Genomic DNA, 15,861 nt, shown 5'->3' on the forward strand with positions numbered 1-15,861 from the left:
GACCATACACAGTGGAAGGGAGAGTGGGCTGAAAGGGAGGAGGCCGTCTCCCAGCCGCCAGTCCCAGTGATAAGAGAGGCTGCTGGGCTGCAGGCTTGGGGCTGGCAGCCTTTGCTGAGAGGTGTGGGAGGGACTGCACACATCCCCAGGGAGGTGGTGCCCAGGCTCAACCTCTACTCCCTGCTGCTGCTGCTGCTGCTGAGTTGCTTCAGTAGTGTCCGACTCTGTGTGACCCCATAGGCGGCAGCCCACCAGGCTCCCCCCCAGGCTGCCCCATCCCTGGGATTCTCCAGGCAAAAATGCTGGAGTAGGTTGCCATTTCCTTCTCCAACCTCTTCTCCCTACTCCCTCTCTTTTGGACACACTGGCCCCCAGGACCATTCCCATAAGCTCTTCACTGTCTTAAGCACTGAGCCAAGAGCACCAGGAGAGGGGACAGGATGGGGTTGGGTCCAAGGCCCAGTCTTCATGCAACCTGAGAGTCCGGCTGAACCCAGGGGCCTCTCCCCATTCAGTGCCCTGTCCACGGCCAGTCTCAGTTCTGCCCACCCACAGCAGCCTGGGGGACTGGGCCGCCACAGTGCCTGGGGCGAGGTACATGGAGAGTCAGCTGCAGCTGTGTCGTTCCCTGCCTGTCCCATCAGCAGGGTAATCACCAGCCTAGAGGGCAGGAACTTCAGGGACACAGTGGGGTTCACCAAATAAAGACGGGGCCTGCAACTGGCCCCTGCTTAGCAGGGGCATCTGGGGCCAGGGATGGACGAGAAGCTCCTGGCGCTCCAGAGGCAGGGCCTTTGGAGTCATGCCTGGCACACAGCAGAGACTCCAGGCGTGTTTGCTGGCCAACCCAATAGCCCTGGCAGCCCCACAGCACAGCTGGTTGGATCTGCTCCCGGCCCAGGTGGCAAAGAATCAGTCAGGTTCCCAAGAGCTCTGCCTACTGGTCGACTTCCAAATTGGGACTGGGGGCTCCAGAGGTCCAGGAGAGCTGCTACCCTTCCTGTTCCTTACTGAGAGGCTGAGTTTGGGACCTTCAGTAAGCGGACGTCACAGCAGGTCAGAGTGCTCCTGGGGACAGGGTGGTTGCCGAGAGAACAAACTCAGGGTCAGACAGACCCAGGTTCAAGGCCCAGCTGTCCTACTTGGATGAGTTCCTTAATCCATTTGGGATTCTTTCCCTCATTCGTAAAATGGAGATAAAACCAGTGCCTACCTCGCAGGCTTGTAAGGATTTAATAAAACAATCTGTGCAAAGTCTGGTGCCTTTTAAAAGATTTGACAAAAGTCTGGAGCACTGACCATTCAGAACAGGCACTGAACAACCAGTGCTACCCTATAGACTGCATCACAGTCCTGACCCCAGGGCCCACCACAAACTCGGTATCAGTATTACCAATACTATAGAAATTGTCATCATTAATGAAACAGAAGGGCAAAGGGGACCCAAATCAACAACAAAAAAGCCTCCCAGAATCGCCCAGATGGCCTCTTAGCCATCTGCTGAGAGCAAGTATTTTCAGAGACTGTCTTGGGAGATGTGGACCCAAGCCCCACGAGGAAACCAGTCTTGGGACTTCCTGGGGGTCCAGTGGCTAAGACCCTGCACTCCCAATGCAGGGGGCCCGGGTTTGATCCTTGTTTAGGAAGCTAGATCCCACATGCCACAACTAAAGTTAACCAGTGTTGTCTGTAATTGCAATGGAGATGCCAGAGCTGCATGAAGCACAGACATTCACTGCATGAAGAAAGACCAGGCCTAGCAGGGAGGCCCCAAGGATTAAGAACTGAGCACATGGACAAGCAGAGGACAGACTTTGGGTGGCAGTGTCCCCTTTAAGGTGCCACCTACCCCCCCCCCTCTTGTGACATTTGGCCAGGAAATGGGAGGGAGGGTCAAAGGTCAGAGACAGACTTCCTTCTGAACAAATTTTATGTAACATGCTAGACAGCATTCAAACACAGATAGTAAACAGTTCTTGTAGATGAAATCAGTATGTCAGAGTCCAGCGTGAGCCAACAAGAGAACTTGCCCTTGGGTCAAATTAAGGTTTTCCAGGAACAACTGAAACTATACAAAAGATGAAGATAGGTGAAAAGGACATCTTTTCAATCAAAACAATGGAAAAAAAAAAAATAAGGGTGTGAGCTGCTTAGTGATCAGAATTCCTCCTCTCTCTTAGAAAGCTCTTTCCTCCTGTGTGTCGGACATTTATCTCAGTGAGGGACGAGGGCCACATTGAGACTATCCCCTATCAGACAGTGAGAGCCAGAGGCTTTTATCTGGCCCATTGCTTGCAGGAGAGTCCAACAATGTATTAATGGATGACTGATAATAATAGCAAATATTTATTCTGTGCTTACCAAGTGTCAGAGGCTGGGCTGGGCACTCTGTGAAGCTGATCTCATTCACTTCCTACTGAAACAGTCTGTCAGGAAGGAAATACCAGCCCCAAGAGAAACTGAGGCTCAGAGAGGGTAAGTCATCTGATTGAGATATCACAATAGTAAGGGCAGAGATTTGGGCTCAGAGTGGTTGGCCATCAGAGCTGAGGTGGGTAAATGATTCAAAGAGCAACGGATCCTTGCTCCTACAAGGGGTCTTTGCTCCCTACAAGGATGCATCTTCCTTGTAAGGAGGCCTGGTTTGAGTTTACTTCCATTTCAACCAGCCCCAAGAACCACTCATTGTTTATCTTGTTTTGTTTTACCTATGCCAAAAAATGCCTGTGCTTTGCTGTCAGTGAGTGAGCGGAAGTCACTCAGTCGTGTCAGATTCTTCGTGACTTCATGGACTATAGCCTGCCAGGCTGCTCTGTCCTGGGATTCTCCAGGCAAGGATACTGGAGTGGGTAGCCTATCCCTCCTCCAGGGGATCTTCTCAACCCAGGGATTGAACCCAGGTCTCCTGCACTACAGGCGGATTCTTTTACCGTCTGAGCCACCAGGGAAGCTGAGGAGTGCTCAAAAGGAGCAGACCATTAGATGAAATTTGGAATTGCTTTATTCCTCATTTTTAAAAAAAACAATTTTATTAAGATACAATGCATAAGGACTTCCCTGGGTGTCCAGCTGCTAAGATTCCAAGCTCCTAATGCAGAGGGCTCAGATTTGATTCCTGTTCAGGGAATTAGATCCCCATGCTGCAACGAAGATTAAAGGTCCTACGTGTTGCAACTAAGACCCAGAATAGCCAGATAAATTAAAAAAAAAATACAATGCACATACCATACAATTTACCCATTTAAAGCAGTTTTAGTATATTCACAGATATAGCAACCATCACCACTGTAAATTTTAGAATATTTTCATCACTACAAAGAGAAGTTGGTATTCTTACTTATCACCTCTTATCTCCCATTTCTCACAGCCTCAAGCAACCGGTAATCTACTTTCTGTCTCTTTAGATTTGCCTATTCTGGACATTTTTGATCGGTAAAATCATACAATTTGTAGTCTTTTGTAACTGGCTCCCTTCATTTACTATGTTTTCAAGGCTCATCCATGCTGTAGCAGGTATCAGAACTTCATTCTTTTCATAGCTGAATAACATTCCACTGGGACTTCCCTGATGGTGCAGTGGATAAGAATCCGCCTGCCAATGCAGGGGACCTGGGTTTGATCCCTGGTCCAGGAAGATCCTACATCCCACAGAACAATTAAGTGCATGTGCTACAACTACTGAGCCTGAGCTCCAGAGCCCTCAAGCTGCAGTTACTGCGCCCACACACCCTGGAGCAGGAGAAGCCCCCGCAAAGAGAATCCCAGGCACCGCTACTGAAGAGCAGCCCTCACTCTCTGCGGCTGGAGAACGCCTGTTTGCAGCAACAAAGGCCCAGCACAGCCAAAAATAAATAACTTAAAAAATAATATTCTATTGTATAAGCCACATTTGTTTATCCATTTATCCCTTTTGGATCATTTCCACTTTGGCTAATGTGAATAGTGCTGCTGTGAACATTAGTATACAAGTTTTTGTGGGGACACATGTTTTCAGTTCTTCTCAGTGTTGGTCACACGATAACTCTACAATTAGCATTTTATGGCACTGCTTGTTTTACATTCCCATCAGAAGTGTATGAGGGTTTTGATTTCACCACATCCTCACCAACACTTGTTATTTTCTGTCTTTTTAAAAAAATTTGTAGTCATCGTAATGAATGTGAAGTAGTATCTCATTGTGGCTTTGATTTTCATTCTCTAAATGACTAATGATGTTAAACATCTTTTCACATCTTCTTTGGGAGAATGTTCAAATTTCTGCCCATTTTTTTCTAGCTTTTAAAACTTTTCTTTATTGATCCCCAGGACTTATTATTAATCTTTCCCCCTCCTCATTTTAAAGTTACGTTTTTCCTATTGTAAGATTTTTTTTTTAAGACTCAGCACTTTATTATTTATTTATTTATTATTTATTTGGCTGTATTGAGTCTTAGTTTTGGCCCGTGGGAACTCCATTGCCTCATGTGGGATCTCTTGCTGTGCTGAGGGCACAGCTTTTGAAAGGACAGGGCACGACTTTTGAAAGAATGACATAGCCAGAGGACACAACATAAACCAATTAGAACTAAATGGATCCAAGATGGCAGACAAGTCAACTTGATTTGATTCCCAATCAGCAAGCTAAATGACACACCCAGAGACTCCAGGATGGTTCCAAGGCCAACCATCAAAAGACCAAAAAGTGGATAATGGCCCAATTCCTGGAAATCTCTATCCCTTCCCCCAAATAGTTGAAATAATACCCCATTCAGCCTATGAAATTACCCAGCCCATAAAAACTAACCATGCCACTTTTCAAGGCCACCGCACTCGCCTTCTGTAATGGCCCATACTCTTGGTTAAGTGTCTTTCTCTCTGATCTGAATAAATCCACTTCTTGCCTATCACTGTCTCTCACTGAATAGCTTGTGCGATGAGAGATCAAGAATCTGAGGTTCATTAGGTCTTGAAACCAGGTCTGTGATCTCAGTTGGAAGACCATGGGTTTTGGCCCAGTTCAAGTTGCAGCCACATGGGTTCAAGTCCCAGGCAGGGTTTTGACTGGGTTTGAGTCCCAGCGCTAAGTCGATTCACTCATGTCGACCCTTTGTGACCCCATGGACTGTAGCCTGCCAGGCTTCCCCGTCCATGGGATTCTCCAGGCAAGAATACCGGAGTGGGTTGCCATCTCCCTCTCCAGGGTTGAGTCCCAGTACACGGATTTAAGTCCCAATATGAGGTAAACTGTTTCAATTGCAGCACAAGAGCTTATTTTTCCCCCCTTCATGTGGGTTCATTGGAGAAGGAAATGACAACACACTCCGGTACTCTTGCCTGGAAAATCCCTTGGACGGAGAAACCTGGTAGGCTACAGTCCGCGGGTTGCAAAAGAGTCAGACACGACTGAGCGACTTCACTTTCACTTTTCATGTGGGTTCATACAAGGTGGATTCTTAACCACTGGACCACCAGGGAAGTCCCTTTTATACATTCTTGATACAAGTCCTTTAAATATATGATTTGCAACTATTTTTTCCCTTTCTGTGAGTTGTATTTTCCCTTTTTTGATGGGGTCCTTAGATGCACAAAAGTCTTTTACTTTGATGAAGTAGTTTGCCTATTTTCCTTTTGTTGCTTGTGCTTCTGGAGTCATATCTAAACAACCATTGACAAGCCAACGTCCCAGAGGTTTACCCTTACATTTACTTATGCTGCTAAGTCACTTCAGTCGTGTCCACTGTGCGACCCCATAGACGGCAGCCCACCAGGCTCCCCCATCCCTGGGATTCTCCAAGCAACACTGGAGTGGGTTGCCATTTCCTTCTCCAATGTTTACTTCTAGGAGTTTTCAAAGTTCACTTCTGAATGCTCTTGGGGCAACTTCTGAGCAGATCCCTAGCTACAGCCCGTGCCACAGCCCTCCACAAAGCTCCCCTCCCTAATTTCAAACAGTCTGCTTATATTTCAGCCTTTCCCTTCCAAGGTTTCCTATGGGGTGGCCAACTGTGGACAGGCTTGAAGGTTTAGGATGCATGTTGGTGAGAGAGGAGATGTCACATTCAGAACACCAGACTCTGGGCCCATCACTGCCCACTACCATCCTCCTTACTGCTCCATTGCTAGGAGCTGGGACAGCGGGTCCACTCTAGGAAAGGAGCCTATAGAAAGGGACTCCACTAAACTCGGGCAGTCCTCTCTATGTTGATCGTCTGGCCACCCTCTTAGAGATTCCTGATCAGGGGTTGGTGACCTCTGCAGGACTTTAGGACCTGGAGAGCCCTTTGGGAGACCCAGGTGTACTGGAGGCCAGCTCTATAGCTCTGGCTGAGATAGACGGCTGGATGGGTGTGACACAGAGGCCAAGGAAGGGCAGTTCGGATCTCCCGGTCCGGCCAATCGCCGCCGCGGTGGGCTCCCAGCGATCCTTCCCGAAGCCCGCCGCCAGCCCTCCCCCTCGCCCGCGGCCGGTGGATTGGGCCGGCGCGCCGGGCGGGGCGGGGCCAGTGCGGGCCGGTTTTGGGCGGTGCGAGCAGCTACTGTGAGCAGACGCCGCGCGGCCTCGCCCCAGCATCGCCCCCCCTACCCGACTGCACCCGGCGAAATCGCCGGGAGAGCGTCATGGCCGCTTCAGAGCAGCCCCAAGCCGGGGAGCTGCTGGTCAAGGCCCGGAGAGCCTTCCTGGAGGAGTTCGGAGCTGAGCCCGAGCTAGCCGTGTCGGCCCCGGGCCGCGTCAACCTCATCGGGGAACACACGGACTACAACCGGGGCCTGGTGCTGCCCATGGTGAGGGGTTGGGCGGGAGGCGCAGGCGTCCCGCGTGCACCGTTGCGCGGGCCGCTCCGAACTTTCACTCCCGCCGCGTGTGGGGCCCGAGCACGTAGAGAGGCCCTCAGACGGGTCATTTCCCACGTCGGGAGGCAGGAAGGCGGGAATCCTCGAGGAAGTAGGCCGTGTACTGCTGATCCTCGCCATCTCCCTGGGAGCCTCCTCACGGTGTGGGGGGATGCAGAAGGGGGGTCGCAGGGGTAGATCCGGGCGAAGTAAAGCCCTAAGCTACCTGGTCCAGACCGTTCGATTAGCAGAGGAGGCTCAGAGAGGGCTAGTCATCTGCCCAAGGTCACACAGGGGCGATTGGACTGCCTTAGCCTGGGGCCGTGTTCATCCCTCGGTGCAGCCTGGCAGGTTGAGTGAGTACAGTGCCTCTGAGGTTACCTCCAAATGGGGAAGCGCCAAAAGGAGTTCTGTTGTTTTTTTTTTCCCTGTTGAACTCTCTCTCTCCCCCTTGCGTCACAGCCAGGAGCCCACGCGCAGGGCAGAGTTCAGATCTGCACTCCCCAAGCACTGACTCTTCGCTGGGACAGGACTCAAGCCCCCCAAGGCCTGATGAGCTGTTAGGCTCTTCCCTGGGACACTCCACATCCCCTTCACCTGGAGCCAGGAGGCCAGCTGCTCATCCGTCCCAGGCCCTCTGGTGTTGGGAGTTTTGCATACTTTTGTTTCTCCTGCCAGGCCCTGGAGCTCGTGACGGTGCTGGTGGGCAGCCCCCGTGCGGATGGGCTTGTCTCCCTCCTCACTACCTCTGAGGATGCTGACGAGCCCCGGCGGCTGCAGTTTCCCCTGCCCACAAGCCAGCGGCCACTGGAGCCTGGGACCCCTCACTGGGCCAATTATGTCAAGGGAGTGATTCAGCACTACCCAGGTATGGGGCCTGGGGCTGGGTCAGATTCCTGCCTCAGCCACAAAGCCCAGTAGCTAATCTGATCCACTGTGGCTAGGGGTGCAGAGTAGAGATTCCCCAATGGGCAGATGAGGAGACTGATGCCCCCAGCGGTTCCAGAACTAGCCCTGGGTTGCCCATCCCACGATTGGAGGAGCCAGGATTCAAACCCCAACGTGTTGGTCTCCAGAGCCCTGAATCCTGCGAACTGGGAGACTGTGTCTCAGGACCCTCAGGGTGGCCGGGTGGAGGGCAGCGGACCCCTTGGCCCAGCAGGTTGGTGACCTCTGACAATTGAGACACATCCCCCAGCAGCAGCTGCCGGACAGTTGCCTCCCTTTGCACCAGAACGCTTTCCCTTCTAGTGTTCATCCTCCCTGGTGGCCCGTCTTACCGTCATCCATTCTTTCCCCTGCAGCTGCCCCCCTCCCTGGCTTCAGCGCAGTGGTGGTCAGCTCTGTGCCCCTGGGGGGTGGGCTGTCCAGCTCGGCGTCCCTGGAAGTGGCCACGTATACCTTCCTACAGCAGCTCTGCCCAGGTACCTCCCAGCCCCCACCCAGCCCTCCTTCCCCGAGGTCCTGTGATCAGAGCTGCTTACCCCAACCGTGGCTTTGGCGGGGTAGGTGGGGAATCTCCCTGGAACATCCCTGGAGCTACTGCTGCTCCCACCCGTCGACCCCCTAGTGCCCCCTCCTGGGCCCTAGCCTCCCCACCTCGCCCTGTGCCACAGACTCAGGGACAATAGCTGCCCGGGCCCAGGTGTGTCAGCGGGCCGAGCACAGCTTCGCAGGGGTGCCCTGTGGCATCATGGACCAGCTCATCGCACTGCTGGGGCAGAGAGGCCACGCGCTGCTCATTGACTGCAGGTCAGGGGCTCCCCTTGGACCTCCCACCTCATAGGAGCTCCTGGATGGAGCCTGCACGGCAAGCAGACGCCCGGCCTTGTCATCTCCCCGCTCTCCATCTCCGCCCCAGGTCCCTGGAGACAAGCCTGGTGCCACTGTCGGACCCCAAGCTGGCCGTGCTCATCACCAACTCCAATGTTCGCCACTCACTGGGCTCCAGTGAGTATCCCCTGCGGCGGCACCAGTGTGAAGAGGTGGCCCGGGCGCTGGGCAAGGAGAGCCTTCGGGAGGTACAGCTGGAGGAGCTGGAGGGTGAGTGGAGAGTTGGCTGGGTGCGCTCTGTCCTGGAGACTGCTTGGCACCCCGCAGGGGCTGCTGAGTCGGGGTGGGGCAGGGCGGGGCCTCAGCTGGCTTTGGCCCAGATGTGCTTCCTCTCATCTCTTGGAATCTCTGCCATGCTTTGCCTACTCCTGATATGGCTAACGTAAGACTGCTTGATATCTCGATATCGTTTTTTGTAATTTAAGAATTAAATATGCACTGTGGAAAATATAGAAAAGGACAAAGAAGAAAATAATAAGCTATAAGATCGCTACCCAGAGATAGCCACTAAGCTTATTTTTTTGGCTGCACTCGGTCTTTGCTGATGTGTGCAGGCTTTCTCTTGTTCCGGTGAGCAGGGGCTACTTCCTTGTGATGTGCGGGCTTCTCTTGTGGAACACGGGCTCCAGGCACTCGGACTTCAGTAGTTGCTGCCCATGGACTCAGTAGTTATGGCGCATAGGCTTGGTTGTTCCCTGGGATGTGGAATCTTCCCGAATCAGGGATAGAACCCGTGTCCCCTGCATCGCCAGGCGGATTCTTAACCGCTGGACCACCAGGGAAGTCCTACTATTAGCATTTTAATATATTTCCTTTAATGGTTTTCTGTACTTGTATTTTCTTTTTAAAAAATACTTTAAAAAATTTTATTGAATTATGGTTGATTTACACTGTTGTGTTGGTTTCATCATCTGTATTTTCAAAGTTGCATGAACGCAGTGTTGCTATCTGCCCTTTTGTCGCCCTTAACTCTCTCAGTACACTTCCTATACCGTGAAAGGCCGGTCATCAACATAGCTTTCTCCCACCCCCAAAAGTTTACTCTTAAATGTACAATAGGTTCCAAGACAACACTTAATTGTAGCTATAGGTGGCAACAGATGTTAATGGCAGGGAGTCCAGATGTTTAAACAGGAATGGAACTAAAAACCATCATTGCCTCAGGCACAAGGAATGTTTTTTGGCCAGATTTCTTAATTCCTCCTGTGGGCAGGGGGCCTTTTCGCTTTGGCTTTTAGCTCCTCCTCCGGTTTGTGTTTGAATGCCTTATCTTCCTCGTCCCATCTCCTTGGCTTGCTTCTTGGGCTGCATCAGGGGCTGCTTCTTGCCACCTTTGGGGTCTGACGTGGTGCCTGCCACCTCTTCCCCAGACCCTGCCGCTGGAAGCGATTTTTTTTTTGGCTGCCTGGGGCCTTAGTTTTGGCATGTGGAATCTTTGGTTGCCGCATGTGAACTCTTAGCTGCAGCATGTGAGGTCTGTTAATTTCCCTGGCCAGTGAAGATTCCTTGGTTCCAGGCCCCTGCATTGTGAACACAGAGTCTTGGCCACTAGACCACCAGGGAAGTCCCCATCAACATGGCTTTTTAAAGCTACTGAAGCATTTCAGCATATAGGTGCCCTTTAATTTACTTAACCAGTTTCTGATAATCACATCTAACACCACGAGGGATGTTTTTATACATAATTCTTTCTCTGCGTTTTCCTCCTATTTTCTCAGGATTCGATTGTTTGGAGTAGGATCACAGGATCAAAAGATAGCATGTATTTTTAAGTTTCCAGATATACATGGCCAGGAAGATAGTCTGTTGAACAGTTTAAAGGTCATGTAAACGTTAACTCACTGAAGTCTCTCACAACTCTGTAGGACAGATAACACACTCATCTTTAAAAAGGTTTCATTTATTTATCACTTTGGGCTGCCCTGGGTCTTTGTTGCTTCGCCTGAGCTTTCTCTGGCTGCAGAGATCCGGGGCTGCTCCTGGCTGCAGTGCTCAGCCTTCTCACTGAGCTGGTTCCAGGCACGAGTGCTTCGGTAGTTGCAGCTCCTGGGCTCTGTCGCTTGGGCTCAGTAACGGGTGCACGGGCTCAGTTGCTCCACGGCATGTGGGATGGATGCTCCCAGACCAGGAACCAAACCCTGGCCCCAGCACTGGCAGGTGGAGTCTTATCCACTGCACCACCAGGGGAGTCCCTCTCACTTTTTTGTGATGGGATGTACAGTGAGTGGCAGGGCTAAGACTTGATCCCAGGCGGATCAGCTCGTCCTCCTACCTTCGGGGCCAGGCTGCTGGCCTTAGGAGCTGCCCTCCCTGGCGGTGTGGGGCCCGTTCCAGGGACCATCTTGTCCTTCTTGGTGAACCATCAGCTTTAGGCCTGCCCCACCTGCTCTGTGCAGGTGCCAGTGGTTGAGCTTTTTGCCCTTGACCACTTGAGCTGTTTCTCCCCTCCTCCTCGGCCCTTCCATCTGCCCCCCGCACCCCAGCCCTGGAGGTTTCCGTCTCCCTCAGGAACCGTGCTTCTCTCTGCCTGCCTTTCTGTCCTCCGCCTGCCCCCCGCCTTCTGCTTTTAAACATGCCCAGTCTTTTAACATCCTCAAATGGAGTCTCCCTCCTATGCCAGTCCTCTGGGAAGGGTCCCCGATGCTCACAACCCCCATTTTCTTCTGTGTGTGCATGCTGAGTCGCTTCAGTCGTGTCCGACTTTGTGACCCCATGGACTGTAGCCCGCCAGGCTCCTCTGTCCATGGGATTCTCCAGGCAAGAATACTGGAGTGGGTTGCCATTTCCTCCTCCAGGGGATCTTCCAGACCCAGGAATCAAACCCACGTCTCCTGCATTGGCAGGCGGGTTCTTTACCACTCATGTCACCTGGAAAGCCCTTTCTCCTCTCTACTCATTTCTGAATCCTCTGAACCCAGCAGCCGGTCTCCCATGCTACCTGGTATGACAGCTCTCCTGGGGGCTCCCCACAAAAACCTGGGGGCTGCCCTCTCCACCCCCTCAGTGCTGGATCTGCTTGGTCAGAGCCCTGTTCCTCCTCCCGGGCCTGCCCCAGGCTTCGTCCCCAGCTCAACTCCAGCCACCACTGCCCCACTGAGGACTCAGATGGGAGTCTGACCCCCTCATTCCCACCTGGGGTCCTGGAGCCTTCACCTGGCCCTGGTGGAACTCATCCTTCTCCTGGGCACCTCTCCCCTGACTTCGCCTTGTCTGTTATTTCCTCACCCCTGTCACTCCCGTTTGAAACTTCAGAGTCACCCCTGAGTGCTTCCTGGCCCCCCAGCCCCTCGGGTCTCTGACCTCTTTCTCCTCCTCCCCTTCCTCCCCACATCGGGCCCCTCCTGGTCTCTGATGTTAATAGCCACCAGCTGGACTCCAGGCGCCCACCTCTCCCAGCGGGGCCCCTGCCCAAGGTGGTCACTTTTGTCAACTAGAGCTCAGCTCTGTCCCTCCCCAGAATCTCACTGGCACTCGGAATTAAGTTGCAAAGTCTCCTCAGTGTTCAGGGCTGCCCTTAGTGACTCGGCTGGCTGTGCCCGCTTCAGCGTTAGCCAGTTGGACAGCCTGCTGGTTCCCTGGGGTGTCCCAGGCAGACCTGCGCTGTACCCTAGTTCTGGATTCCTGGCCCTTGGAGGTTTCACTGTTAGTCCAGCAAAAACACCAGCAGGACTTGTCCTTTCTGTTCTGTCTTGGCCTCTGGAAGGCAGCAGTGTCCCATTCGCCAGAGAAGCAGAGTACGGCTGTTTATTGAGTACCCACCATGTGCCAGGCACGCTGGGAGCTCTGCATGTGTCTGCCTCACTAAGTTCTCCCCACATCCCAAATGAGGTGGGTCATGCCCCTTTCTTTGGCCATACTGCCCAGCACATGGGATCTTAGTTCCCCAACCAGGGACTGAACCCATGCTCCCTACAGTGGAAGCTTGCGGGGGGTCTTAACCACTAGACCCCCAGGGACGTCCTGGGTACCCCCTTTCATAATCGAGGAGGTGAGGTCTAAAACCTTGCTCCCCAACCCGAGGTTCCACCCACAGCTTTGTCAGAACCAGAGTGGAGATGCCCCTGGGCCAGCGGCCTGGAGTCCACAGGGGCCCAGAGGCCGTGGGTGGCGGGTTGCCTGAGCCCCTTTCCTCCCCAGCTGGTCGGGACCTGATGAGCATGGAGGCCTTCCGGCGGGCACGGCACGTGGTGGGCGAGATCCAGCGCACGGCCCAGGCGGCGGCCGCCCTGCGCCGCGGTGACTACAGAGCCTTCGGCCGCCTCATGGTGGAGAGTCACCACTCGCTCAGGTGAGGCCCCTGGGTGCCTGACCCCCCGCGAGCACACGTGTTGCAGCTGGGGCTGGCTCCAGGCTCCGTATTCTCTCCACAGAGACGACTACGAGGTGAGCTGCCCGGAGCTGGATCAGCTGGTGGAGGCCGCGCTCTCCGCGCCGGGGGTTTACGGCAGCCGCATGACGGGCGGTGGCTTTGGGGGCTGCACGGTGACCCTGCTGGAGGCCTCCGCCGCTCCTCGGGTGATGCAGCACATCCAGGTTGGCAGTGCTGGAGTCGAGGGGAGGGGAGGGCAAGGGAGCAGGAGGGATGGGCTCCCAGGGCCCCCCGAGCTCAGACCCTCCATCCCCCGGCAGAAGCAGTACCGCGGGACCGCCACCTTCTACCTCTCCCAGGCGGCTGACGGCGCCAAGGTGCTCCGCTTATGAGGCCCTCGCTGGGACAGCACACGGCGGGCCTCCCTTCCTGTCTGGGTGCTCAATAAACTTGTATCTCTGACTCTGATGCCCGCCTGCCTCAAGAGGTGTATGTGTGCTGGGGCATCAGAAAAGGGGGGTGTGAGAACCACTCCCTGCTCTGGACAGGGCCTAGAGACATGGTCAGGGCAGAGCCAAGCAGTAGCGAAATCCTTTATTATAGTGCAGAACAAAGCCAAGCCCTTGCCATGCTGGGTCCAGCTCTTTGGTTACAAAGGGGCTGGGGCCGGGGGCAGGGGGGGCAGCCAGAAGGGCCTTCTGGGACCTCTGCCTCCTCCATGCCGTCCAGAGGACACTGAGCCCCTGCACTGTGGCCAGAGGCAGCGGCCTTGTGATCAGCATGTGGCTGGGCCGGGCCACCAGGAGTCCAAGGATGGAGTAGCTGAGGCAGCGCCTGGGGTGGGGGTGGAGCGGGGTGTGTGTGTAGAGTTGGGGGAGCTCAGGTCTGGAAGAACTGTTGGTCCACGTGGGTGCTGAGGGTCCCACTGGTGGTCAGCGTCCGGCTCACAAACTCCTGTGTCACATGCCGGGTGAGGGAGCCACTTGCTTCCAGGTGCTGGGAGCCCAGGGTCAGTCCATCTGCAGGGGAAGAAGCGTTGAAGGACCTACCCCTGGGTCCTGACTGTCCCCCCCCGACCCCTTCCTCTGTTAGCTCTGTGTTTCCTGGGAAGAGCCAGGAGCCCCCACTGGGCAACTCACCCAGTAGGAAGGGCTCAGTGGTGCTGGAGTGGGTGGTGATGCTGCTGTATTCCCCTGATGCTGGGTGCTGGAAGAGCCCCAAGTGGCCGCCCAGCTGTGGGAAGGGTCCTGGAGAGGGTGGGTGGGGGCGCAGTTAGAGGATGGTGCCAGGAGAAGGTGTGGCCAGAGAAGGGGCGGGGCTGGAGAAGGGGCAAAGAAGCCTGCCTCCATCCTGGGACTCAATGGTGATGATTCCTTCACGCTCCGGCCCGAAGCCTTGGGTGGTCTTGGCCTGCACCTTGAACTTGTAGGGCACGTTCTCACTGAGGCCGGGCACGGTCAGCCGGCTCTCGGGGCTGTCGCCATCAACCAGGAACGTGGTGGCTGGCTCTGGGCAGGGAAGATGCCTTTCAGCCTCTGTGGCTCCCTGTCCACAACCCCCCCCGCCCCCCAACCCGGGGTGGGCAGCACCTCCTCCATGGGCCATCTCACACGTCACCAGGTAGCCCAGAATGTCGCCATCCGGCCTGCGGGGCCGCTCCCAGCTCAGCTGCAGTGAGTCGGGGCTTAGGGCAGTGAACACCAGTGGGCCCGGGGCACTGGGTGTGCTCAAAGTGAAGGCGGAGCCTGGGGGCAGCCGAGGAAGCTTGTCAGGGGACAGGTGGGTACCTGAGGGCCAGGCGGGGGCACCCGCGGGGGTGGGGGTGGCAACTCACCTGGCAGGGGGCAGAGCGGGCTCTGCGGGTGCACCTGAGACTCAATGGTGATGACACCCTCGCGCTCTGGGCCCCAGCCCTCCTGGCTCTGGGCCCGCACGCGGAACACATAGGAGTGGTTGGGCAGGAGGTCCTCCACCACCACCGAGGTCTGGCTGGGGCTGGGGATGTTGAGGCGATGCAGCTCACCTGGGTGGGTGACGGGGGCAGACAGCAGAGCAGCCTCATTCCTCATCCCTAGCCCCGGCTTGATCCCGCCCCTCCCCTAGGCCACAGCCCAGACCTGGTCCTCGCCCAGCCAGGACCAGCTGTGGTTGGGGTACAGGTGGGGGCAGCCTTGTGTGGTGTGGTTGGCGGTTCAGGTTGTGCACTAGTCAAGGAGTGAGTGGAATCTGAAATCTCATCTGTGTATGATAGCTGTTTATGGGCCCAGGTCATGCCTGCCCAGAAAAGGGCCACTTCTCATAGGCTCAGCAGAGAGGCCCTGGGTCCCTAAGCAAAACCTCGCGGGGGAAGTGATACGGAGCGAGGCCCAGGGAGATGGATGAGGATGCAGCGGAAGAGTGGACGCAGTGAAGGGGACAGTGGGGGGCTCGGAAGGGAAAGGCCCTCTCAGAGAGGCAGGGGGTGGCAGTGGGGGCATCAGTGGTCAAGCGGCTCGGCTGGGCTCCAGACAGCCCGAGCCCCTGTGTGTCAGCCCGCCAGCAGCCAGGCCTCACCGCCGTTCAGCAGCTGGTACTCCACACTGTAGCCCTGCAGCGCACGCTCACACTGCGGCTCCTGCCAGCTCACTTTCAGAGACGTGGGTCCGAGGGCAGAGAACACCAGGCGGGTGGGCGTGTTGGGCACGCCCGCAGCCAGGCAGGAGCCTGCAGATGGGGGAGGCCACAGTCAGCCCCCAGCAGGGGTGTCTGGGCAGGAGTCCCTGGTTCTCAGCCGCACCTCCGTGACTGCTGGCCGGGCAGCCCACTCAGCCCTGCAGCACCCTCTCTAAGCCGCCCAGTGCCTCCCCACCACACTCAGGTGAGTGCGGGCTCCGCTTGAGTGGCCGGCCCCCCACCCTCAGCTGGCCCCT

At 55.2% G+C, this 15,861-nt stretch overlaps 2 protein-coding genes across 8 annotated transcripts in view; one reads left to right on the forward strand and one right to left on the reverse strand.

Annotated features, from left to right (window-relative positions):
* Nucleotides 6,469–13,414, forward strand: GALK1 (galactokinase 1). The gene is made up of 8 exons (XM_018063804.1): nt 6,469–6,762; nt 7,489–7,678; nt 8,115–8,234; nt 8,427–8,562; nt 8,672–8,853; nt 12,781–12,931; nt 13,014–13,176; nt 13,273–13,414. Exons 1-8 carry the CDS (start codon nt 6,598–6,600, stop codon nt 13,342–13,344), a joined length of 1,179 nt encoding a protein of 392 aa, XP_017919293.1. The 5' UTR covers nt 6,469–6,597; the 3' UTR covers nt 13,345–13,414.
* ITGB4 (integrin subunit beta 4) overlaps nt 13,526–15,861 on the reverse strand; it is a 32,458-nt gene continuing 30,122 nt past the window's right edge. For all 7 annotated transcript variants that reach the window (XM_018063803.1, XM_018063798.1, XM_018063802.1 and 4 more), the window contains 6 exons: nt 15,506–15,655; nt 14,787–14,975; nt 14,542–14,697; nt 14,296–14,460; nt 14,092–14,199; nt 13,526–13,971 (listed from right to left, as the gene is read on the reverse strand). In XM_018063803.1, coding sequence (XP_017919292.1) covers nt 13,832–13,971; nt 14,092–14,199; nt 14,296–14,460; nt 14,542–14,697; nt 14,787–14,975; nt 15,506–15,655 — 908 coding nt within the window. In that variant the 3' untranslated portion in view covers nt 13,526–13,831. The remainder of the gene's footprint in view (nt 13,972–14,091; nt 14,200–14,295; nt 14,461–14,541; nt 14,698–14,786; nt 14,976–15,505; nt 15,656–15,861) is intronic.

This window comes from Capra hircus, chromosome 19 (genome assembly GCF_001704415.2).
Source record: "Capra hircus breed San Clemente chromosome 19, ASM170441v1, whole genome shotgun sequence".
Lineage (NCBI taxonomy): Eukaryota > Metazoa > Chordata > Mammalia > Artiodactyla > Bovidae > Capra > Capra hircus.